This window comes from Elgaria multicarinata, chromosome 2, assembly GCF_023053635.1.
Source record: "Elgaria multicarinata webbii isolate HBS135686 ecotype San Diego chromosome 2, rElgMul1.1.pri, whole genome shotgun sequence".
Lineage (NCBI taxonomy): Eukaryota > Metazoa > Chordata > Lepidosauria > Squamata > Anguidae > Elgaria > Elgaria multicarinata.
This window is the reverse complement of record NC_086172.1, coordinates 86,055,979-86,078,868: the sequence shown is the minus strand read 5'-3', so window position 1 is coordinate 86,078,868 and position 22,890 is coordinate 86,055,979. Positions and strand designations below refer to the sequence as shown.

At 42.3% G+C, this 22,890-nt stretch overlaps 1 protein-coding gene across 1 annotated transcript in view; it reads left to right on the top strand.

The window, feature by feature from the left end:
* CDHR5 (cadherin related family member 5) overlaps positions 1-21,285 on the top strand; it is a 30,173-nt gene extending 8,888 nt beyond the window's left edge. The window contains exons 6-15 of the mRNA XM_063118403.1: positions 650-760; positions 1,953-2,126; positions 4,477-4,567; positions 7,309-7,406; positions 9,092-9,298; positions 10,174-10,290; positions 11,003-11,075; positions 11,797-12,261; positions 19,650-19,801; positions 20,809-21,285. Of these exons, the coding sequence (XP_062974473.1) occupies positions 650-760; positions 1,953-2,126; positions 4,477-4,567; positions 7,309-7,406; positions 9,092-9,298; positions 10,174-10,290; positions 11,003-11,075; positions 11,797-12,261; positions 19,650-19,801; positions 20,809-21,285 (1,965 nt within the window). The remainder of the gene's footprint in view (positions 1-649; positions 761-1,952; positions 2,127-4,476; positions 4,568-7,308; positions 7,407-9,091; positions 9,299-10,173; positions 10,291-11,002; positions 11,076-11,796; positions 12,262-19,649; positions 19,802-20,808) is intronic.
* The last annotated feature ends 1,605 nt before the right edge of the window (positions 21,286-22,890 follow it).

Here is a 22,890-nt window from a genome sequence, read left to right as displayed (position 1 = left end):
ATGCAGTATTTAATTGTGAAAGCAAAAGAAGCGGTTATTTCCTCTGTGTACACCACAGTGCCACCTAGAGGTTATGTAGCAGAAAAGCAGGAAAGGAAACATTCCTGTGTAGTGTTCGGTTCTCAATTCTGAGATAAAACCGAAAATAGATACAATGGATTAACATCCAATGAGAAAAGAAAAGCTCTAAGCTTCAGAAAGGTAGATTATGAGCTAAAACAAGAACAGCCATCTAGCAATGAAATAAAAGTCACTGGGAGATGGGAAAATCTTTTCCTCTGGTATGAAAGACATTGGGGATGCTTGAAGTGGATAGCTTCTCTTAGCATTGAGGCTCTTCTTCCATTGTACCATTTTACTAATAATGAAGTTCAGTCATAGTTATTAATGCTACCCTTCCTCTATCACTGTAAATGGAAATTTCCCAACACCTCATTATGTATCAAGGAGCAAAGGACAAATCCATTTTATCAGCAGCATGGAAGCCAGAGACAATAGAATCTCCATAGCCCAATTGCTTTAGCCATTAAACAGAAAACCATTGTCTTAAAATGAAATTGTGTGTGTGCGCGCGCATATGTATTTAAATGGTATTAGAACCTGTATCTGTGATTTAAATTGTCACCTTTTCTTCATTATTGACTTACAGGAAGCCACGGGTTATTTCAATATTCAAGGAGTTAATAACCCACAAATTACCTTGCTCAAAGCCCTGGATTATGAAAAACTCAACTTCATGGTGCTTACCTTATATGCCATGGTGAGTTCCATTGTGAGCAAAACCTCCCTGTATTTGCAGATGCTCTACTGTAGGTGCATGTTTTATCACTCGCCCAAACCATGCCCTTTACGTTTTCCAGATTAAAGCTGACACTGGCGATCTTGACAACAGTCAGATCCCAGAGGTCTGGCTTGGGTGCAAGAGTTCCAATACACACACATGGAGTTCCCCGACCTGCAAAAGCTTCCCCATTCATTCCAGTTCAGAGGACCCGATCCACTTTCATTGAAGTGAATGTGATAGCTCGATGGTGCAGGGCCAGGTGTTCACATCAGAGTGCACACAGGACCCTTGATCAGATGCATTGCGTGTCAAACAATGCAGCTACTTGGACTTAGAAGATCTGGTGGTGATATACAGGGATGCAAGAGAGAGATTTCTGAAATGCCCTTGCAGAAACGCTTCATTTTCTTTTGTATGATACCTACTGCTATGCGACGCATAGAGTGTCAACACGGGGGCGGGGGGATTGCGTTTCCTTACCGTCACTTCTCCGCACTTCCTCATTCTTTCCAAAGGGGAAAGAGGAAGTAAACAAAGACCACATGGCCCATTCCGAGGCTGTTTGTATCGCTTGGCTTTTCCTGCACACAGCAGGAGATCGTGGCACATTCTGGTTTTTTTTAAAAAAAAATGGATTAAAAGGGGTCTATTTTGCAAAGGAAAAACAAGCGGAAGGAGTGGGAGGTGCGCAGGAGGTGGATGTCTTCGTCTCAAGGATATGCGCCCATCCGTATGTGGGCAGGAGCGAGTGCGCAATAAAACACTTGTCTGATGAACCTCATAAAGCGGCTTTGTTTGCTTTGGAAGCAGAAAAGATTAGGAAGAGAGAACTAGATGAAATTGCCATAAACTGCCTTGGAGATTTAGACTGCTAAGTTAAAGCTGGATTTTAATTATGGCAAATTCTAAGTTATCTGTATAATTTTCTACTGTTCAAAATATTTGTATTACTGCATATATGTATAAATGTTTTCTTTTGATTTATTTGTCATGGCCTTTGGCTAGTACAATAAACTTTGAATGCACTTGGTGATGAACTGCCCTGTTGGAGTGTGCAAGCAAATGGGTAGGGATTGTTTTGATGTTGCAGTTGTATCCAACGATGTATTTTGTCTGATGGACACATTTCCATTTGTTGCCCTTTATTTATTTATTTATTTATTTACAGGATGGCAATGCCGATGCACCAGGTACACACACAGCCACGGCAACAATAAACATACATGTCTTCCAGGCTGACCTCAGACCTCCCTGGTTTCAGCCATGTACTCCCATTGCAGCCAACAGCATCATCTGTCTCAGCCATGGCTACACTGGCGCGGTCAACATCTCGGAGAAAGTGGTATGCACAAGGGATACTTAGGGTGTATCAACACCAAAGGACCTCTCTGGTTTTGGCTTGCCTCTCGCTCCTTGTGCTTCAGCTGCGTTCGTGCCTTTGCCTTCCATGGATTCAAAGAGCTTGCCATATCAAACCCAGAATGGAATTGGTGGCACCACCCAGAATTAAATGTAGACTACACACCAGCTGTTCCCAAGAAAAGTAGCTGGGGCAGGCAATCTTTTATGCAACACAGACCATTTTCATCTTTTACAACCCAGGGGCTGTCTTTACGGAGGTGGATTGCCATCGTGATGATCCATGATGCAGGGGGTGGGTAATCTTGATGCTGCAGCGAAAGTGCAGGGTTTCTGGCACCAGTCACATTCCCCTGTCCTCTGCCTGGCCCGATGGCGAACAGTCAGGGGTCGCCATCCACCTGTCCATGCCTCCACTGCAACTCCAGAGCAAGGCCTGGATGGTGGATGCGCCATCCTCACCCAGCTCCAGAGAAAAAAAGTCAGGGTAAGTCCCTGACTTTTTTTTCTCCACAGCTTCAGCGGAAAGTCCCAGGGTGGGTGTGCGATTGCTGCTGTGTTGTATCGTCGTGCATCCACCCCAGGGCTTTTCCAAGCATTTAGACAGCCCCGCTCTCGGCATCTTCCAGTGCTGAGTTCTTTTGGGTTTTTTAAAAAGAAATTGTACCTTCACGCAGGATCACTGTTCCGCAATCATCTCAACTTCTAAAAAAACTCTATAACTTTGCCACAAAGCGGCCCTCTTTACCACCAGGCAAACTCACTGGCCCCTGAGGGATGATTCAGGAAGTACAATACTTCCTAATCATCCCTCCCCCTTCTCGAAAGGCCTCTAGGTGTAGACGAGGCCTAAATCTCATAGGGAAGCACAAATCTCCCTTGCCTCTTAAACTACAAGTCCCAGTTTACAAGCACCCTCTCTCTGCTGCAGCGCAGGGCCTGGGCCAGCAACTCTCTCTTCAGAATGTGGTTTGTTTTGATTTAATGCTGTTTCTGATTGGCTCCAGCAAATCTCGCAAGATTTGGACCATAGATACATGGAAATAAGTTTTGAAAAAAAATATTCTCAAGCAGGATCTACCAATTTAGCCTCATTTTTGTTCCCTATCATGATAATGGGGCTGCAGCTGTGGGGGGCAGGGGGCTTGGACCTCCATGCCCTGATAAAGTGTACTCTTTCCTTTGCATGCAAGGACTCTGACCTTAAGTGAACTCCTGTAGAGAAGCCCCTTATCCTTAATAGGACAGCTAATGCTGTGTCTTCGGCTTCTCTTAGTACCAGCAAGTTAGAACTGGAATTCAAGCAGAGTGCAACTGCAACAAGGAGAATGCTTTGATCCCTCTAGGTGTTATGGGGCTTTAGGATCAGCCTGTAATGCCTCTCTATCGCAGGTACACCATGAGCCGTATACATCTTTCAATAATAACCATCTTGCAGGGGCAAAAAGAGATCCGTCCCCATGACGTGAAAGGAGCCCCATATTACGGCCAGCACATATGAGGCTCTTCTTCTACGGCAGCCACTCTTCAGTGTCCACAGTAGCTGCTTCCATTCACCGGGACCCTAACACGGCTTGGGACCACAATACCTGATGGAACGCCTATCCCGACATGAATATACCCGGTCACTACGTTCAACATCTAAGGTCCTCCTCCGGGTGCCTGCTCCGAGAGAGGCTCGGAGTGTGGCAACAAGGGACAGTGCCTTTTCGGTGGTGGCCCCCAGACTATGGAATGATCTCCCTGATGAGGCTTGCCTGGTGCCAACGCTGCTATCTTTCCGGCGCCAGGTTAAGACTTACCTCTTTGCCCAGGCATATGGCGGTACATCTTAATCACCCACGTTTAGTTTTTTAACGGTTTTTAATGCTTTATGTGTCTGTGTTCTATGTTTTAGAATTTTAAATTTTGTATACTCGTTTTAATCTTAATTTTAGAATTTCTGTAAACCGCCCAGAGAGCCCTGGCTATGGGAGCGGTATATAAGTGCAATAAATAAATAAATAAACTTGCAATTTTGCATATAAGCACACAGCCTGCATTGAAGCTTGTGGTGGCAGGCAAAACAGCAGGTTCTGTTCATGGCAAACCTATTAGATTTCCTCACTACCATGAGAGAAGGCAGGGAGGGAGACAGGAAGCCAGCATGAGAACAGTGATGATACACAGCATCTTCAAAGAGTCAAAAAACCCAAAGACCAGAGTGAATTTAGCCACTTCATCATCACCTGGTATCATTTCATTGGCTGCAAGACCACATTTGAGGTCAAACTTGTAACCTAAGTCTTGGTCTGGAAACTTCTGAAAATGATTGGGCCTTGTTGTTATTGCAGACTGATCCCTTGACCTTGAAGCCAGGACCACTCTATGCTATTGATGGGGATGAAAGTTTGAATGAAGAAATCGTGTATGAAATCGCAAGTGGTGAGTGGATGGTTCCTACCCTCAGAAACTATCATTTTGGCTACTGACAATCCCAGACTTTTTTTGCTAGTATAACCAAGACTCAGGTTCTTAAGGAAGAAATCCTATACAGTCTTATATTTTGATATGTTTTAAATAAGCTGAGTTGCATGACCCATTGTGGTATTAGGCTGTTAGGGAGTTTTCCACATACAACAGAGGGTATTCAGTTCCTAAAGTCTGTGCCCCTACTGGTATACCTTATATCCAAACATATACTGATCCAAAAGGTCAAGCTAGGTTTATTTTGACATCCTTTAAGTCATGGATGGGGGACGGACGCCCCCCTAGAATCTAGATGTTGTTGGACTACCACTCCCATCATCCCTCCCCATTGGATATGTTGGCTAGGGCTGATGGGAGTTGCAGTCCAACAACATCTGGAGGGCCACACATTTCCCACCACTGCTAACTTCAATCTCTGTTACCTATGAACTTAAGCCTAACATGTAAGCAAATGATATTAATGAAGTTGGTTAGAAGATCTCAGAACTGAAAGGCAGGTGAGCCAAAGCATAATAGACTTCAAGTTCTGAGTTTTGACTTAGGGGCTGTCTATATGCCTTATTTGCCCTGAGGTGGCTGCATGGTGCTGCTACATCGGTTGTACGACACAGCCGCCAACTCGCAGCCACCATGGGGCTTTTCCCCGAAGCTGTGAATTTAAGAAGTCAGAAACTTACCCCATCTTTTTGCTTTGAAGCGAGGTCACTACGGTCCTTCCACCATGTGACCTGGATTCAGCATTGAGCTGGGGGCATTCCAGGTGGATGGCAACTGATAGGTCACCAGAAGTGCAGGGAGCCTGGGAAAGGGGCAAGGGGTGGACTGAGAAAGTGGCAAGGGATGACCGCTGGAAAGCACGTGCTCCCTGCTGCCATGGGGATTTCTCAAACCCACCCCACAGCAGTGATACTGTGGGTTTTCAAGAGGAAGGCATGGCAAAGTAGCAACGTGAAGACACCCCCTAATAAATTTAACTATACTCCATTTTTTACTCCTTTTTCTTCCTTTTTTTCTTTTTTAAAAGTATTTAAGGTGTCTTGACTTGGATTATTTATTTATTTATTACATTTTTATACTGCCCAATAGCCGAAGCTCTCTGGGCAGTTCACAAAAGTTAAAACCATAATAAAACAACCAACATGTTAAAAGCACAATTACAAAATACAGTATAAAAAGCACATTATGTGTGTACCACATTTCTTCTTTCCATCATTTGTGGACAGTCACTCTGTCCCAGGTGTTTTATGAGACATTAGTCATTTCTTTAGCAGTGTTCCCTATGGTGTACTTGATATGTTCTAATCTGTCCTCACATCAGACCCATGGAGTAGGTTAGTGTGGGAGATAGTGATTCACCCAGTTAGGTTCATAATCATGTAGGAATTTGGGGCTGGGTGTCAGTGCCAGACACCCTGGAACCCAAAACCGTGATTTGCAGCCAGGGAATCCTCCCTGCTGGGCCTTAGGTTGCACAGTGTGTGTGTTCTGTGAGGTTTCCAGACTACCTCACTCTGTCCATAAGGGCAGGGAATGGTTCCTGCTGGCTTTGCCTTCTCCCTGGATTGTCTCCTTGCAACTCCTGTTCTTTTTGCCTGTCTTCCTATCCCCACTCCACATTCCCAGATCCAGTCCCCAGTTTCCCAGAACCCTAGACAGATCCCTTGCCCTGACAGCTGAAGGATTACTCCTCTGTCAACCTTTGTGGGTTAATGCTGTGGCTACAGTGACACTTTGGGTTAATCTACACCTACCGCCCTTTCGCAACGGAGCAGGGATAATTGCGAGGTTTCCCGCTTGCGCAATCGTCCCTCATGAGGCACACGTGAGGGAAGTTTGCCACGTGTAAAGGAGAGCCATTGCGGGAGGATGTGTGCCCTGTGATGGCGGTTCCGAATGTGCATTGGCAGAAGTAGGCAGGACTAAACTGATGGGTATGGTGACGAATATTTTTTTTTAATAACTCCTCCGAGATGCATACTAGCACAAACACACAGAAATGCAGGGGGAGGGATAGGTTCTGTGTCAAAGATGCGCTCCTGCACATCAATACGTTTGAGCTTATATATATATATATATATATATATATATATATATACACACACACACACACACACACACACACACACACACACACACACATACATATATACACACACACGGTTGGCACCAAAACATGCCAATAACCAATAAAAAATGTGACGAAAATGGGGGATGCCCATTCCCGCATATGTCCAAAACTGCTCTTACACACCCCTGGCAGCAGTTTGGCTGTTTGCCAAGCCGGAAGGTTGCGCTGAACAGCAACAGCTTCAGGAAGGGTGGGCACACCAGCTACAGACTTTGGGATTGTAGTAAGAGAGCCGGAAAAAACATGACAAATCCAGTCAGCGATAGTCCTGAATAGCTGAGGTGTCGACCTGAGATCACTGCGGCATCAGCTGTGCGTCATGTGATGCAGTAGGGACAACCTCAGTATTATTCTGGAATAAATGGCTGGTGTAAACAAGCCCTTTGTTTGTCTTGCTCTGCATTGAGGCTAATCTGAAAATGGACTGTGCCTGTGACAACAAGCTTCACATGTCCAAACAAATCTTACTTCTACTGCATGACATAGCACAGCACCTTTACCCCACTCTTCCTTGTGGTAATCACAGTTGCCAACTAGTATTTCACAAACCCCTTCCTATTTTCCTTAGGAAACGAAAACAATACATTCGCAATAAACAACAGTTCTGGAAACATAACAATGAACAAGCCTGCAAACAGCCTAAATACATTTCTGTTGTATGTTCTGGTAAGTCTCTTGAACTTTTCAGCATCCTATGGGTCAGTGGTGGATCTGGAATATGTATTTGCTGAAGAGAAAGCAGCCGGACAGTGAGAAATGACATAAACATTCATTAGATGCAGAATAAACTGGATCTAATCCTGCACTTTTCTGCAGAGACTTTCTGAAGTTGCTGGAAATGTCTTGTCTGTTCTGAATTGCTTGTCAATACTGCTGACTGGTCCCAGAATATTGCACAACAATAAAAGTGAAAGAGCTTTCAGACTAGATTACATCTTATTCTTATCTGCCTGAGCCTGTTGTGGCAACCTCTTGCTGTTTATCACAGGACAAGTACTACTACTACTACTACTACTACTACTACTACTACTATTATTATTATTATTATTTATTCATAATCATCCTTTGTATTTATAAATTGCCCTGTAACAAGATTTTAAGGGTAATGTATCCTGAAAGAGGAATAAAATCAAACTGATAAAATGTGTAACAATAAAGATCTAATGCAGAAATATAAAAACAGCAGATAGAAATGTACTATTTAATAGAAGGAGGATGCAGTTATTCCCAGACAGCAGATCTACTTCCAAGGAAATGGACAGTGTTCTTAGTGATGTTCGTTCAGATACCATGTTGCACTTTGCCCAACTGTGAATCCCACTTTAATTAGGGACTCAGTTTTCTACCACAGCCCTAAATTAGAATCAGTTTCTCCATCTGGGCGGTCGGGCAAAATGCGGCAGCTTTTCCAAGGATATCTCCCATAAACGAACTGGTGGGAGTTTGTACGAACTCAGGCCAGGTCAGCCCCATGGAATATGTGGGCTTCTTATTTGGGAGGGTGTTCATGTAGGCAAGCTACCCACTGGGGAAATATGCTCTGCTCAGCTTCAATTCAATTATTGATTGTTTCCATTATTCAAATTAATAAACTTAGAGTAAAAAACAACAACCTGGGAGGCGTCTTATCTCTGGAGATGGAAGGAAGCCAAAAAAAAATCACAAGGGGGTAACCTCTCCCCCCAATCCAACCCCTTAGCTGCAAGCCACTGCAAAAGGTTGAAACATTGTACAAGGCAACAACTTAAAACCCAAGGACAGCAACATAAGCCTGCAATCCTAGGTCTCAAAGCCCTGCTCAAAAGAACCTCAACACTTACCATTAAGTCCAATGATGTAGTGGTGTCAGGGGCACGCAGGGACTTAGTGCAGGGACTTTTTCATTAGCAGGATTGCTTACATCATCTGCCACCTTCTATTAAATTCCCTGATCTCTCTCAGTTTAGCTGTAATCCTCACATAAGCATATTGGGGAGATTGAGCAGCAATATATCTATATCTATGAGCTATCCCTTGTGCCATGGCTTGCTCTTGAATGGGCAATTAAGTCCCAATAGCTTTACCAAAGACCTGTTCCTGGTGGAGATGGGAACTGTTACAACAGGCCTGTTGACATGGATTGGATCAACTCAGTTGCCTGTATTTCTGGACTCTCCATGGGGGCATGGCTATAGGGATTATTTTGATGAGTGCCTGCCCTTGAAAATTTACCACTTCGCCAGTGATGAAGTCACATTGCATTTCAGCGCTAAAGAAAAATGGCTGAACTTTGTGAACTTCAGCCATTGAATGGTATAGAAATGTAATAAATAAATAAACAAACTTGTTTATCTCACTGTTTCTTTCTCCAGGCCTCCCAAGCCAACAATCCATCCAAATATTCTCAAACTACAGTGGAAATTCAGGTTATACATCAAAGTAATCATACGCCCCAGTTTGAGAAACCCACTTATGTAGGAAGAGTGTCTGTGGGCCAGCCTGTTTCCAGCCTGATCATGGAGGCTAATGCATCTTCAGTACCTCTGCAGATCTTTGCAGCTGATGATGATTTCCCTGATGTAAGGAGCTTAAGAGTGTCGCAGGGCTGGAGTCGTTAAGTTAAGAAAAATGATGTCAGATATGAAGGGGTCATTATGCAAGGTTGATATCACTTGATATATGGAGAAGCTTAACTTGGGGTAGAACAGGGATGGGGAATGGACTGCAGGAGTTTCTGGACTACAGTTCCCATCATCCATCACCATTGGCTAGTGCTGGTGGGAGTTGTTTGCCCAACAATGCTTGAAGGGCCACCCCTTCCTCAACCCTGGGTTAGAGGGTTGGAGTGATCTTCAGATCCCTTCCAGTGATACAATTTTATGTCTGTAGGTGTACAAATCCTGATCTGTCCATGACCTGGATCAAGTAATCTCTTGCAGGCACAAGAGAAATATTGCAAAATATTTTGTGGAAAAGATCCTATATGTAACACACCCTTTTGGTTTTTCTATTAATAATGTTTGGCAAAGCATCTTGAAAGTTTTCAATTTAGAAATTTGTCTGAAATAAAAACTCATTGAAATTGTATCAGTCAAGGAGTTTTGAGCTGAAGATGAATACATACTGATTATTTCATTTCATTCCCACTCTATATCACGAGGGAATCAGAATGAGGATGGGAAACGAGAAGATAGACCTATAACTTGCTACCCAGTTATATTCCTTAGGGAAAGAATAGGGGCATGGTAAAGACAGGTGTCAGAGAGCTGAAAGGAAATGTTTTGAAAGTGTTGGCAATAATGGGCATTTTATACAGGCAATCAAGATCATATTAGCACATTGGTGCAGGAGGCATAATGCAAACCAGACAATAGGGAGGACAGAGTAAAGTTTTCCAATGGAAGTCCATTCACTTGGCTAATGGCTAATTAAGATTTGTATTCACTGTTTCCAGAAAGTGAACCCTTTTATAAAATACAGCCTCGAAAACATCACGGATTTCAGAGTTACCACAGACGGATTGCTCCTGACCACAGTAATTCTGAATCAGGCCTCACGATTCACTTTTTTGGTAGGTCATGTTCTCTAAAATTATGATGGATACCTAAGTTTTACTGCAATGTTTGAGGCTACAAAAAGGCACCAGGCTACAAAACGGCCCATTGTCCTGAGGTGTTGTCATTATGTCTTTCTTCACTCCCCCCAAAAAGTCTAATCATGGATGAGTTAAAGTAGACAAAAGAAAACAAGCGTGGAAAAATAACTTATGAACATTCTGAGCAGGATCACAACCAAGTTGTCTATATGCAGGCGGGTGCATGGTGGCGTAGCATCCATATGGGTGTCAGTTATATGGGGTTTGGAGGGGGGCTTGTGGCACCAATGTGCTGTTGTCAAGACAACCCCTTTGAACAGAAGCACTTTTAATTCTAATTTACAAGTTTAGAGGGCTCATGACTTTGTTTGCTGGCTCCATCCCCTCAGAAGATCCATGCCTTCATATGTAGGCTCCAGTCTAATTGTATGCTCTGCAAAACTGTGGTGTAAATGTTAAAGATACAGGGAATTCAGTGTACATAGGCTTAAATGTGCAGTGCCAGGCCTATGCATATGCAAAGTCCACTGCATAGACATGGGGTACACTGGGGGTGGGGGTGGTCAGGGCAGCCACCAAGCTCTCCACCATATGTACAGTTCATAACTCATTTGTGGTCTTCTTTAATGGATTGACAGATTCAGTGCATTTCTGTAAAAAGTTAACGCCCAATTTCATGTCTGCACAGGCTATTGCTAAAGACACAAAGGATCTGCAAGAGGCCAGCACAGTGATCGTTGTAGATGTCACACCTCTGGCAAGTATGTTGGGAATCCCTTAGTGGCTCATAGTGTACAGATGATGTGTAGGGATGACAGAGACTGCTGAAGTAAACTCAGAGCAGAAACATTGGTGTTGCCTGGGCCTGGCGAACTTGGCCTGAATCTTAGCCCAGCAAAGATCAATAGGAAGCCTGACAGTCCAGTATGCATTTTTCCAAAATGTGAGCTTCACGGGTCTGGTACTGATTTAGCCATGCTCCCATTTCCATAGTGTAACATGAAGCACATGGGGTCTCTTTGGCACATGGTTGAGATAAAGAGCATTGCCGTGATTTAGTTTACATAGGAACTATGTTTACAACAGTTAAAAATGGTAAACATTAAAAAGTATACAAAATTTTAAAAACCATCAGAAACATAAAAACAACAGTATCCATTTAAAAACAACAATTCTGGGGTCCATTAAAGTTTAGTATTATAAAAACAACATGCTAAGGCCCTGTACAGACAAGACACTAAACTGTGATGGTTAGGGTACAAACTAGTTTAGCATCCTGTACAGACAACATGCTAAATCATGATGGTTAAGCATTTAGAGCTAAACATTATGGCTTAGCATGTTGTGTGAACCATGACTTAGCAAGTCAGGTGAACCATTCCTAACCATGCCAGCTGCATAACCACGGTTTAAACACGCTCATTAACGACTTGCTTGATGCATTTTCAACTACAACTTTTCTTCCTACAACTACATCCTCAGATTTACCTACAACTCCTTCTGGAGCTACAAATTTGACAACATCTCCTACAAGTACAACCAAGAATTCCGGCATTACTGAGACTGCAGGGAAGCCTGTAACAGTTACAACATCCAGCTCAGGTACCCCTCCTTTTTTAACTACAGTAAAGCCTCCCATCATCACGGACACCAGCCAACCAACAGTTGGGACAGGCAAGCCTACAGTTGGGACTGACAAGCCTACAGTTGGGGCAGGCAAGTCTACAGTTGAGACGAGCAAGGCTACAGTTGGGACTGACAAGCCTACAGTTGGGACAAGCAAGCCTACAGTTGGGACTGACAAGCCTACAGTTGGGACAGGCAAGCCTACAGTTGGGACAGGCAAGCCTACAGTTGGGACAGGCGAGTCTACAGTTGGGACAGGCGAGTCTACAGTTGGGACAAGCAAGCCTACAGTTGGGACAGGCGAGTCTACAGTTGGGACAGGCGAGTCTACAGTTGGGACGAACAAGCCTACAGTTGGGACGGGCGAGCCTTCTCAAACTGCAGCAACCCAACTTTCAACAGCAGATTTAAAACCAACAACTGGTGGAACCATCCAGTCAACAAACCCTACATCTACAACTACCATACCAAAAACAACTTCAGCAACTACTGTGTGTCCTCAAATGTCCTGCACAAATCTCACAACAGGTAGATTATACATGCTGTTATGATTTAGCTGTGTCTGGACATCACATTAAACAATGGTTTATAGTGATGGGAATGATTGTAGCCTCCCCTTGGGTTCATGCATTTTCCTCTCCTTCAGTGCAGCCATGAGGTGGAGAGTGGAAGCTTTTGCTTCCATTTTAGATTTACTGTAGTTTAGAGGGTCACCTGAACCCTAAACTGGGATTAATTTTATTTATTTATTTATTTTATTATAATAAATTATAATAGAGCTTCAGCTATTGGGCGGTATAAAAATGTAATAAATAAATAAATAAATAAATAAACTTATATCCTGCTTTCTAAAACTCTCAAAGCAGTTAACAGAACTCTCAAAGCAGTTAACAGAAATAATAACAACATAAAGTATAACAATAAAAGCACAATAAAATAATCACTGGTTGATTATAATCATCCTGCCTAGGTCACTCCTCAGGGCAGACACCTAAAGATCAACACTAAAGATGCCTGTTTGTTATACCAACAAACCATGGTTTGTTGTAACAGGCCAGTTTCATAACTTATGTTTTGAAGTTGGCTCGTTTCAGACAAACCATAGTTAACCTTAACTACTTGGTTTGGAAGCGAATTCTTTTGAACTCGTTACTTGCAGCTAAGCTGGAAAAAGAGAGGAGAGGGGGAGTATGCAAGCCCGGGTGGGGTGGGGAGCTAGGCTTATTTCCATCATAAGTACAAACCTATGAAGGGGAAATTGTTAAAGACCCCAAAGAAAGAGGGGAAAAATAAAGCAGAAGCAAAACCAGGAAGACAAATAACTAAAAAACCAGTTATATATAAATTCAGTTTCAACAAATGAAACTTGCAGATATTATAGCTGTCTGCTCATCAATGCCTTTTCGCCAGTCAGAAACATAACAGAAAGTACAAGGAAAGTCAGGCATGGAAAGATCAGCATAAAATGATAATTAACATTAAAGCAATGAATATGGGAAGCCAAAATAAGTAAACAAATAGAAAACTAAAATGGGCCAAGAATATAAGCCTGCAGAACTAGAACTGAAAGAGAAAAGGAACTGTTAACAGAAACAATGAAATAATGTTTAGAAAGATAAGAACAAAAACAAGGAAGAACAAGAGTGTACACCACTCCGAAATTTTTCAATGGGGAGCGGTATATAAATATTCTAAATAAATAAATATAAATACATATTTTTAAGAAACCTCATTAAAAAATGGAAAAGAGGAAGAATAGAATAATGATCCAAAGATTTAGCAAGAAAAGATGATTAAAATAATTCAGAGTGATGTGGATAAATAAGGTAATTAGAAGAAATCAAAAGAAGATTCTCAAGAAAAAAAAGGCATGCCAAAGGAAAGGAAAATGAGGAATACGTGAGCCCAAGTCTCAAATGGTCTCATTCTTGTAGTGCTAAACCAAAGTTTAGCATTATTTATTATTTATTACATTTTTATACCGCCCAATAGCCAAAGCTCTCTGGCGGTTCACGCTATGGATGAACGCAGTCAGAAATAAAAGGAAGTAGAGAGGCAGGTCAATAGGTTTATGAATTATTATTTTTTTAAAGGATAGAACAGACAACAACCAATTTAAAATTGGTAGGAAAAGAGGCAGAAGAAAATGTTAACTTGAAATGTAATAAAGATGTCACAAGAGACTTTTAAAGAGAAAGAACAGGGTCAAAAGAAAATAACTCATTTTAGCCTTAGAAGGAGACAGGAGGGGAACATATCAGACATAACTATTTTCTAGTCCTCAAACCACAATATATTGGGTTGGATTCAGACTTGGTCATACTTAGAGTAGATGCCTTGAAATCAATGCTGTTTAAATTAGTCATCTCATTGATTCCAATGAGTTGGCTCTTAAGTATGATGATTAGATCCAGCTCATTGTAAGTGTCACTGGGAAAATGCCATTCTTCTCCCATTGAACGTGACTACTGTTATTCTGAATGGTGCGAGGAATATGGTTGCATTAGTTAGAGGCTGCATAGTAACACAACCCCACCCCTTAAAGACCTGCAAGATTGTATGAGCTTTGAAAAGTTTTGTTTTTCCTATTTCCCTTTCTCTGTTTCCCTCTTTTTATCCTTTTCCATACATATTAAGAAAGGCAAGGTGGGGAAGACAAAAAAGCAATATAGCCTGTACGCTATTCAGGCGTTATGTATATATTTTTATTCTACAGGGGCTGAGCGTGCCTGTACTTCATTATTCAAGCGCAGGACTGCTCATTTATCTTTCTTTTTTTAATTTATTTTTTTTAAAGGCAAACAAGCCATCTTCCCACTTAGCAATGCCCCAGCATGTTGCATATCCCAGGGGAGAATAATCTTCTAACCTCTAGATGTTGGTTGGACTCCAGCTCCCATTAGCCTAGAGTGGCCATTTATGAATGACCAAAAAAAAAAGGGGGGGAAGGAAATACATTGCCCAAAAAAGAAGACACTGACTTGCATAAAATTTGCATATGATAATTTATTATTATTATTTATTGCATTTTTATACTGCCCAATAGCCGAAGCTCCCTGGGCGGTTCACAAAAACTAAAACCATTCAAAGTATAAAACAAACAGTATAAAAACGTGATATAAAATACACATTAAAACAGATAAAAACATACCATACATGATTAAAACATCTTTAAAAATAGAAATGCAACACATCTGACCTTAGTGGGGAAGACGGTGACCAGGTGACTTGTGTGCCCTTCTCAGCTTGCTGTCCAGGTGCTAGCTGTGGATGTGCAAATTTACGGTCCTTGCTGGCTCTACCTCCTGATCATTCTTTAACTATAAACTGGACATGGGCTGGACAGCTCTTCAAACAGAGGATGCCTTTAAAATAGAGGGCATCCCTCTGACAGCTCTAGAGGATTGCCCTAGGTAAAAGAGAATCATGGCCACCCTATATACACCCCAGCCAGTTTGACCCATAGATGGCAGGAGCTAGAGTCCAACACCATCTGGAGGGCCACCCCTTGGTGCACCTCCTCTGCTTGCCTTGTTTCTTTTTCAGGATAGTTGTCTGAATGCTGTGCACTTCCCCTCTTCAGTGCCACGTCTTCCTGACCCCCCCCCCCCAAAGCAGCAAGCAGGAGTATTGCCAAGCCCAGTCCCTCACCAACTCCCATACAGAACCAAGTGATGCCTCCCAGTCACAGCAAATCAACCCCTCACATCCATTATTGGGGACTAGGTTATTGTGACATGAGCCTAATATTTCTTTCTGTTTATAGCCACTATCATTTCTATTTTCAAGTGTTTGGTGCCGAGGGACTTGTCTGCGAAGAACTATATTTTTTTGAAGTTTCCACCAAAAATATTGCAGTCATCCTGCTTAAAAAGAAAAAGCCTTCCACTAATCTTGGTGGGCTTTGGATTGTCATGATAAGAGCAACAAATGATATCCCGTTTAAAATTGTTATTTCTTTTCTGGGATGAACGCAGCTGGGTTCAGAACCAGTCCTATAAAAGTCAATAGGGTTTTCTTATTCATTTTAGTGGGATTTCGGTCAAATCTTGTAGGCAGTAGATGATGGTTGAATATGAAACCACTTAGTACTGTCAAGACCTTGGCTTGGTTCATTTAACCTACCCTTGTTTACTCTCACTGGGAATGGCTCCCTGGGGGTTTCAGGTTGGAGGTCTTTTGTAATGCTGCTACCTTGCACTTCACCACTGAACTTTATTAATTTTGAGTTTATCCCTATGGGCCACTGTGATCACCAGCCCCTGAGGTTTGAGGGTTTTTTGTGTGTTTTTTTTTAAAGAGAGGATGGAAGTTCTCAAATTTTTGCTCATGAAGAGTTCAAGGTCAGAGTTGAGCTAATTGGTCAAAGGAGGGTTAAATGGAATAATATTATAATTGATATAATTAATTCCACCCTTCTATTGGAGCTGATGTTATCTCTTCATGGTAATATATTGCAACTAGTAAACATACTACATTTGTATCAGCATATAATGAGAAATGCAAAGCCTTATTTCACCAGAAGCAACTACAGAGTGCTGAATCTCAAGAAAGTTGGTTCCACCTGGATTGCAGAAGGGCTCCATTAGTAGTAAGAAGTTATGCTAGGAAAATGATGATGGACTATTCCCCCGAAATAAGGGAACTAATACAGGGAGCTAATCAGAAATAAGTAAATGATATTTCAAAGACATCTCTGGCATAGCTTTGACACAGCTATGAAGAAAGACACAGCAGCCTTTTGGAAGATAGCAAATAACAGCTTAAGTAGTGTTTTTAAAGAACAGTCCCTTCTATTATTTCTACTCTCTCTCTCTCTCTCTCCAAAGATCCTTTCATTGTTAAAGAGAATGTGGAAAACCCCAAATTAATAAGTAACAAGTAAACAACATTAAAAAGGAATTAAATGTGACCACACAATTATAACATGGGGTAAAAAAGGATGGATATTATCCTGAAACTTATGATTCCAAAACATGATCAAAAGACTCCATTCTTCAATTAATTTAGGGGGTTGCTTTCTGAAATAGCCCATTGTAAGCCAATTACATCAATTTTTCCTGATCCAGTTAGAGAGTACTGGAGCTGTCACCTGTTTTCCAGTAGCTCTACAGATTATTAGAAACTTCTCCCATTGTGATATTGTTCGTTTCTGAGGCGTGATGTTTAATTAATGTAGCAGTCATTTCAGCTCATGTTAATGATAAACTCTTTGGGGTAATCGAAACTTCAATATTCAAAGTCCATTGTGCTAGAGATTATAGGCATGACACTAATGGTTGGGCATATTTTTATTAATACCATAAAGCTTTAAATAAAAAGATTGCTTAACAGTTATGACATAAGCATGTGAAGTGTGAAATAAGAAAGTACAAATTCCGACAGCAGGCAAAAACAAGTTGACCAAAGAAAACACCAGCTTGTGTTTCCAGTTGGATGGAAACATGGAGCACAGCTGTTTGATGGGGGGGTGCTCAATGTGTTAAAGGCTTGGGATACTCTTGGTTAGCTTATGTTAAGGAAACTGGAAGAGCTCAGGAAACAAGGGAAGAAGGGTAGCAATGTCATTACAACCTGCTTTATATATTATCCAAAGTGGACTATTAAAAAAAAGTAGGGAGCAGAAAGCCTTTGCGTGCCTCCCCATCAGTCAAAGTGATGTATTATTCATATAACATATCAGTTTCCCTCCTCTTATATCAATGCAAGCTCATTTTGTTCAGTACAAAAAAGTAGGCCACGTAAAATGCCTTTTTGGTTTGTTGAATGTGGTTTACCTGGCATGGAGATTAGAAAGAGGAAAGCCACCATTTTTAAACTGAATACACATCCGAATTACTTACACACACACACACACACACACACACACACACACACACACACAGCATCATTTGTAAAAACAAACTTCGTCATTGCCATATATGGCAAATAGGTACCAGATTTAGATTTGCCTTTCTTCCATTTGTGGAAGGGGCCAAGATTCAGTGGAGACTCCTTGCTGGAAGGGGGATGGGTTGGAAGCAATTTTATCTTATTCCCCGCTTCCTCTACAGCCCTCAGCATCACCTTCCACATTGTTTCAGAGGATCCTCCAACCCTCCAGAGAAGGTTCTCAGGCCCTAGGAAGGGGGAATTGGCAAAAATTGCCTCCCCCACTTCCTCCAGTGGGAGCATCTGTACATAGAGGTCCACTAACAACAAGTCTAGATCCAACCCTTGTATGTAAAAGGCAGATATCTTTGGCTATTTTGCTATAAAAGAAAGAAAAGGTGGAAGAACTGAAATAAAACTAGTAATTAAAGCCATTCCCATGCATGGGTTGCTGAAGCTGACTAATTAAGCATCAATTCATCACTTAGCTCCTAGCCCTGCTGAACAGGAAGCAATAAAAGGGGCAAGCAGAACCTGACAGAAGGAATCTTTAATGAAAAGGCACAGTAGCTCTTAAAAGCCTCAGTAAAACTTTGTCTGTCTACCCAGGACATGTTGGTACTACAGTTGTGTTTTATTTTCTAAATTTGTCACAAATCAAGAGTGAGAAACGGGGGGCGGGGGTGGGGCACACACTCAGAGAACTACGGGTATGGAAAAACTCTGTAAGAAGTGAATGATCAAAGCATGGCAATTGTAAGGGGAAAGGGCTAGCAAAGTAGCCAGAAAGAGGGGTTCAGAAGAACCTATGGCAATGCTGAAAGAGGAGAACATACTAGCAGGGTGTAGAGTTAAAAAGGAAGCTAACAGAGAATGCATGAAAAAAGAAAACACTCAGGGTGAAAGTAGACATGATGTCATGAGGTCCATGGTTGAATCTCCTGGGTTCCTCCACCCAAGGGTAAATGTTCCTGATCATGTGGAGTTCTATAATCACAATGACCCTGTTCAGACAACACGCTAAACCACTGTAGTTAAGCATTTTGAGCTAAACATTATGGCTTAGTGTGTCATGTGAACCATGACTTAGCATATCATGTGAACCGTTCCTAACCATAGTGGCTACATAACCATGGTTTAAATATGTTCACTAACTACTTGCTGCAAAAGGGTTAGCAGCCTACCCATGGTTTAGTATGTTGTCTGAACAAGCCCATTCTGTTGAATGTGGTTACAGCACTATTGCAGACTTCTCCATCAAAATAGGGAGGTCATGGACAGGAGGGGGCAGATGGTGGGGGGTGAGGCTGAAATGCACATTCCCATTGCTCTCCCGGCTTACAAAAATTGAATGCCTGAAGAGGGCTATTGTAGCAACCTGGAATCTGTATGGTCATTATAGTCCAATCTAAGGTTGCTTTCACACTTTCAATTTAGTCTAAAACTGCTATCCTTTGGTCACTCGTTTTTATGGAGAATCCAGATTGTGACATTTCCAACCTATTGCATTACAGTATTTTCTGTGTCGTTTTCACATCCTTTTTCAGACAAGATTAGTAGTTGTTTTTTGTTTTTTGTTTTTAAATGTAATAGCAACAGCCTGCTCAGTGTGGTCAGGCAAATCACTGTTGAAACTGTTCAGAGCTAACTGTCCCTATCATTTGTTCGTTAGTTTCAGGTTGGCACTTAAAGGACAAGAGCAAGTCCAGTAAAAAAAGAAAAGACAAAGTTAACACAACACACTGTTAGGATTCTTCTTTAGCTGCTGGGGAAGAGCTAAAACAGCTCCATTGGATGGCACGCTTAGGAACATAAGATCTCTTTTGTTTTCTCTGCAGGTGTAAATGCACCCCCTGCATATACGGCACACGACATGGCTGCTCTGGGTGCCACTTTGGGTTGCTTATTGGCAATCACATTAGTGTTACTCGGAGTGATCTGCTACAGGTATTACAGAATGAAGCGTGACTACGGAGAAGGCAGCAGCAATGTAAGTGGGCCTTTGTCATACATTTATTTATTTCAGAGAGGCCATTTACAAATATGAAGAGAGGTCTTTCTTGCAAAGAACAGGGGTGTCGAGCATGTGGGTGAAATATCACAATTTTCAGTGGCAACTGTAGTGTTGGCACTACAAGGTATGTCATGCTGGTACAGCAGAAAGGTTTGGCATGTGAGCAACAACCATTGCAGTGCAACATTTGTTCTGTGGCACAGAATTCCCAGCATCCCCTACTTGCAATTTGATTCCCAGCATAAAATGTTTCACCAAATGAACCAAAGTGACCCAATGTTGAGCAGCATTTGAGCACACACATATCAGGTCCTGTGACACAATCACGTTAATGTGTGCAGCTTTTCACAGATTATAGGACAGGCAGGAAGTTAAAATCAATTAAGTAACCTTTCTTTTAGCCACCTGATCTCAAATCATCATGCAAAATGTCAGCTGCACAATCAGCAATCACAGATGAGCTTTGATATGTATGAAGTCATGGGAACGTTGTGGTGCTTTCAGTGGGTCCCTAGTCTTGAGGTCCTCCTGCTGTTTGGGCCTATAACTCCTAGGATCCCTCGCCATTGGCTATATTGGCTAAGGCTGGTGGAGATGTAAACCAAAACATCCAGAAGGCCATAAGTTGCTTGCATGTGCATCTAAACAGTGCCAGGTCAAGGCTTCATGCCAGCCTTCTCCAACCTGACATCCTCCAGACATGTTGGGCCTACAATTCACATCACACCCAGCCTGCATGGGAGTAGCTGAGGAATGCCACTTCCTACGTCCACTGTGTGGAAGGGCTTTCCCAAGCCTCCTTTGTCCTATTAAAATTGACAGGGAATGTAGACTGTGGGGCTGTCCTGCCTCAAAGTTGATCAGCACATAATTATATAGCATTACACCACATGGAGATCTGGCTCAGTCATGTTCAAGGTGAGTGATCCTCCTATGCATGCGTCAGTTCCCTTCCCCTTCATGCCTTTGTCCTTCTTTTGCAGATTTTTGGAGGCTTTATCAATTCCAACTTCAAACTCGATGAGAAACCTAACTCAGATGAAAAGCAGAATTTGTCGCCACCAAGCATTGTGGAGGAGACCACCCTCCCAGTCACCTTGGCTTCCTTGGAAAACAGCCTGGCTGTAGCAACAGCTTTTGATGCGATAATAGAGGGGAATGAAGAAAGTGAGGATTCCGACAGTCAAAAGGAAGTCAAATCCATTCTCACTAAAGATAGGAAGGTGGGAGACGATGGCTACAAGGCGGTGTGGTTTAAAGATGACATTGACCCAGAAGCCAGGGATGATGTCATGGTGATTGAAGACGATAGTGATACAGAACGGAACAGGAATGACAACGCTGTTGACGAGAGCAGTGATGACGATGACAATGATAGAGGCAGAGGGGGCAGCGATATGTCCATCGTTCCAGGAAGAGTCCAGCTCCCGGATGCAGAGGAAACTAGCATTTGCTTGTAAATCCAAGTCACATGTGCTTTCCAAGATAACCATCAGAGGGGGTGTGTGTGTGCGTGTGTGTGTGTGAGTGAGAGAGAGAGTTTTAAAATATTTCCTCTGATCAAGTTTCTGCAGCTATTTGCTGAATGTTGTGATTCCAGTCAACCAATGAGCAGCATTCATTAAGAAGGGTCATGTACAATCTTGTTCCCCCAGGATTCGGGAATCTATCACAACATCCCCAAGTATAAAGCCTCAGGCAGGAAATTCAAATGGCACCTTCCCACACAAACCAAGAAGCACCTATTATAATCACAGGTATTGTGAGCTATGGTTACTGGTTTACTTTTAAGCAATGGCTACTGTTCCCCTTCTGATTCCTCTAGTATGTTTGGACTAGTAACGATCAACATGGGGATGTCCGACTTGTTGGTATCCATGTGCCAGTTCCCAGCGAAAGACAACATATTGAAGAACTCCCTAAGAGCAAGTCACCATTGGATAAGTTGTTTAAGGAGCAAAGCTGGCATAGTTTTTTCAGATGTGTTATTTAAAACCAGGAAAAATGTAGCACTAACTTATGGAATTGCTATATTCTTTGCAAATGTCTCATTGCGCTAGAACATTGTGCAAGAGGCGGTCCAGGATCTCTTTTCAATCATCCCAGAGTGCAGGACACGAAAGCTAGATTCCGGCTGGACATCAGGAAAAACTTCCTGACCGTTAGAGCAATACAACAATGGAACCAGTTACCTAGGGAGGTTGTGGCCTCTCTCACACTAGAGGCATTCAAGAGGCAGCTGGACAGCCATCTGTCAGGTATGCTTTAGGGTGGATTCCTGCATTGAACAGGGGGTTGGACTCGATGGCCTTATAGGCCCCTTCCAACTCTACTATTCTATGATTCTATGATTATGCTCCAGTGCATAACTTGGATCCAAGAGCTATGGGTTCATCCCAGTTCTGCCATAGTGTTACCTCATGGCCTTGGACAACTCACTCTCTCAAGTGCAACTAGCCATCTGTGAAAATAGACCAATCATGGTCTACTAAAGGCTGCAAAGTTGGTACCCAATAGTGTCTACTCAGAAGTAAGCCCCATGGATGAGACTTAACTCCAAGTTAAGCACAGGATTGCAGCCTAAGGTTGTAATCCTAAATATACTCACTAGGAAATAGTTGACCAGGAATGAACATAAGAATATAAGAAGAGCCACGCTGGATCAGACCAAAGGTCCATCTAGTCCAGCACTCTGTTCACAGTGGCCAACCAGCAGTCGACCAGGGACCCACAAGCAGGACACAGGTGCAATAGCACTCTCCCACCTATGTTCCCCAGCAACTGGTGTATACAGATTTACTGCCTTTGATATTGAAGGTAGCACATAGCCATCAAGACTAGTAGCCATAGCCTTCTCCAGGTATTTACCCAATCTCCTTTTAAAGCTATCCAATTTGGTGGCCATCACTACATTTTGCGGTAGTGAATTCCATAGTTTAAAAATGGGACTTACTTCTGAGTAAACAAGCAGGATGAACTGTAGAACTGCTATTTAAATAAGTAGTATTTTCTTTTAGAGCACCCACACATTTTGCTTCTCCTTGTACTGTTTTTTCCCCAAGGAA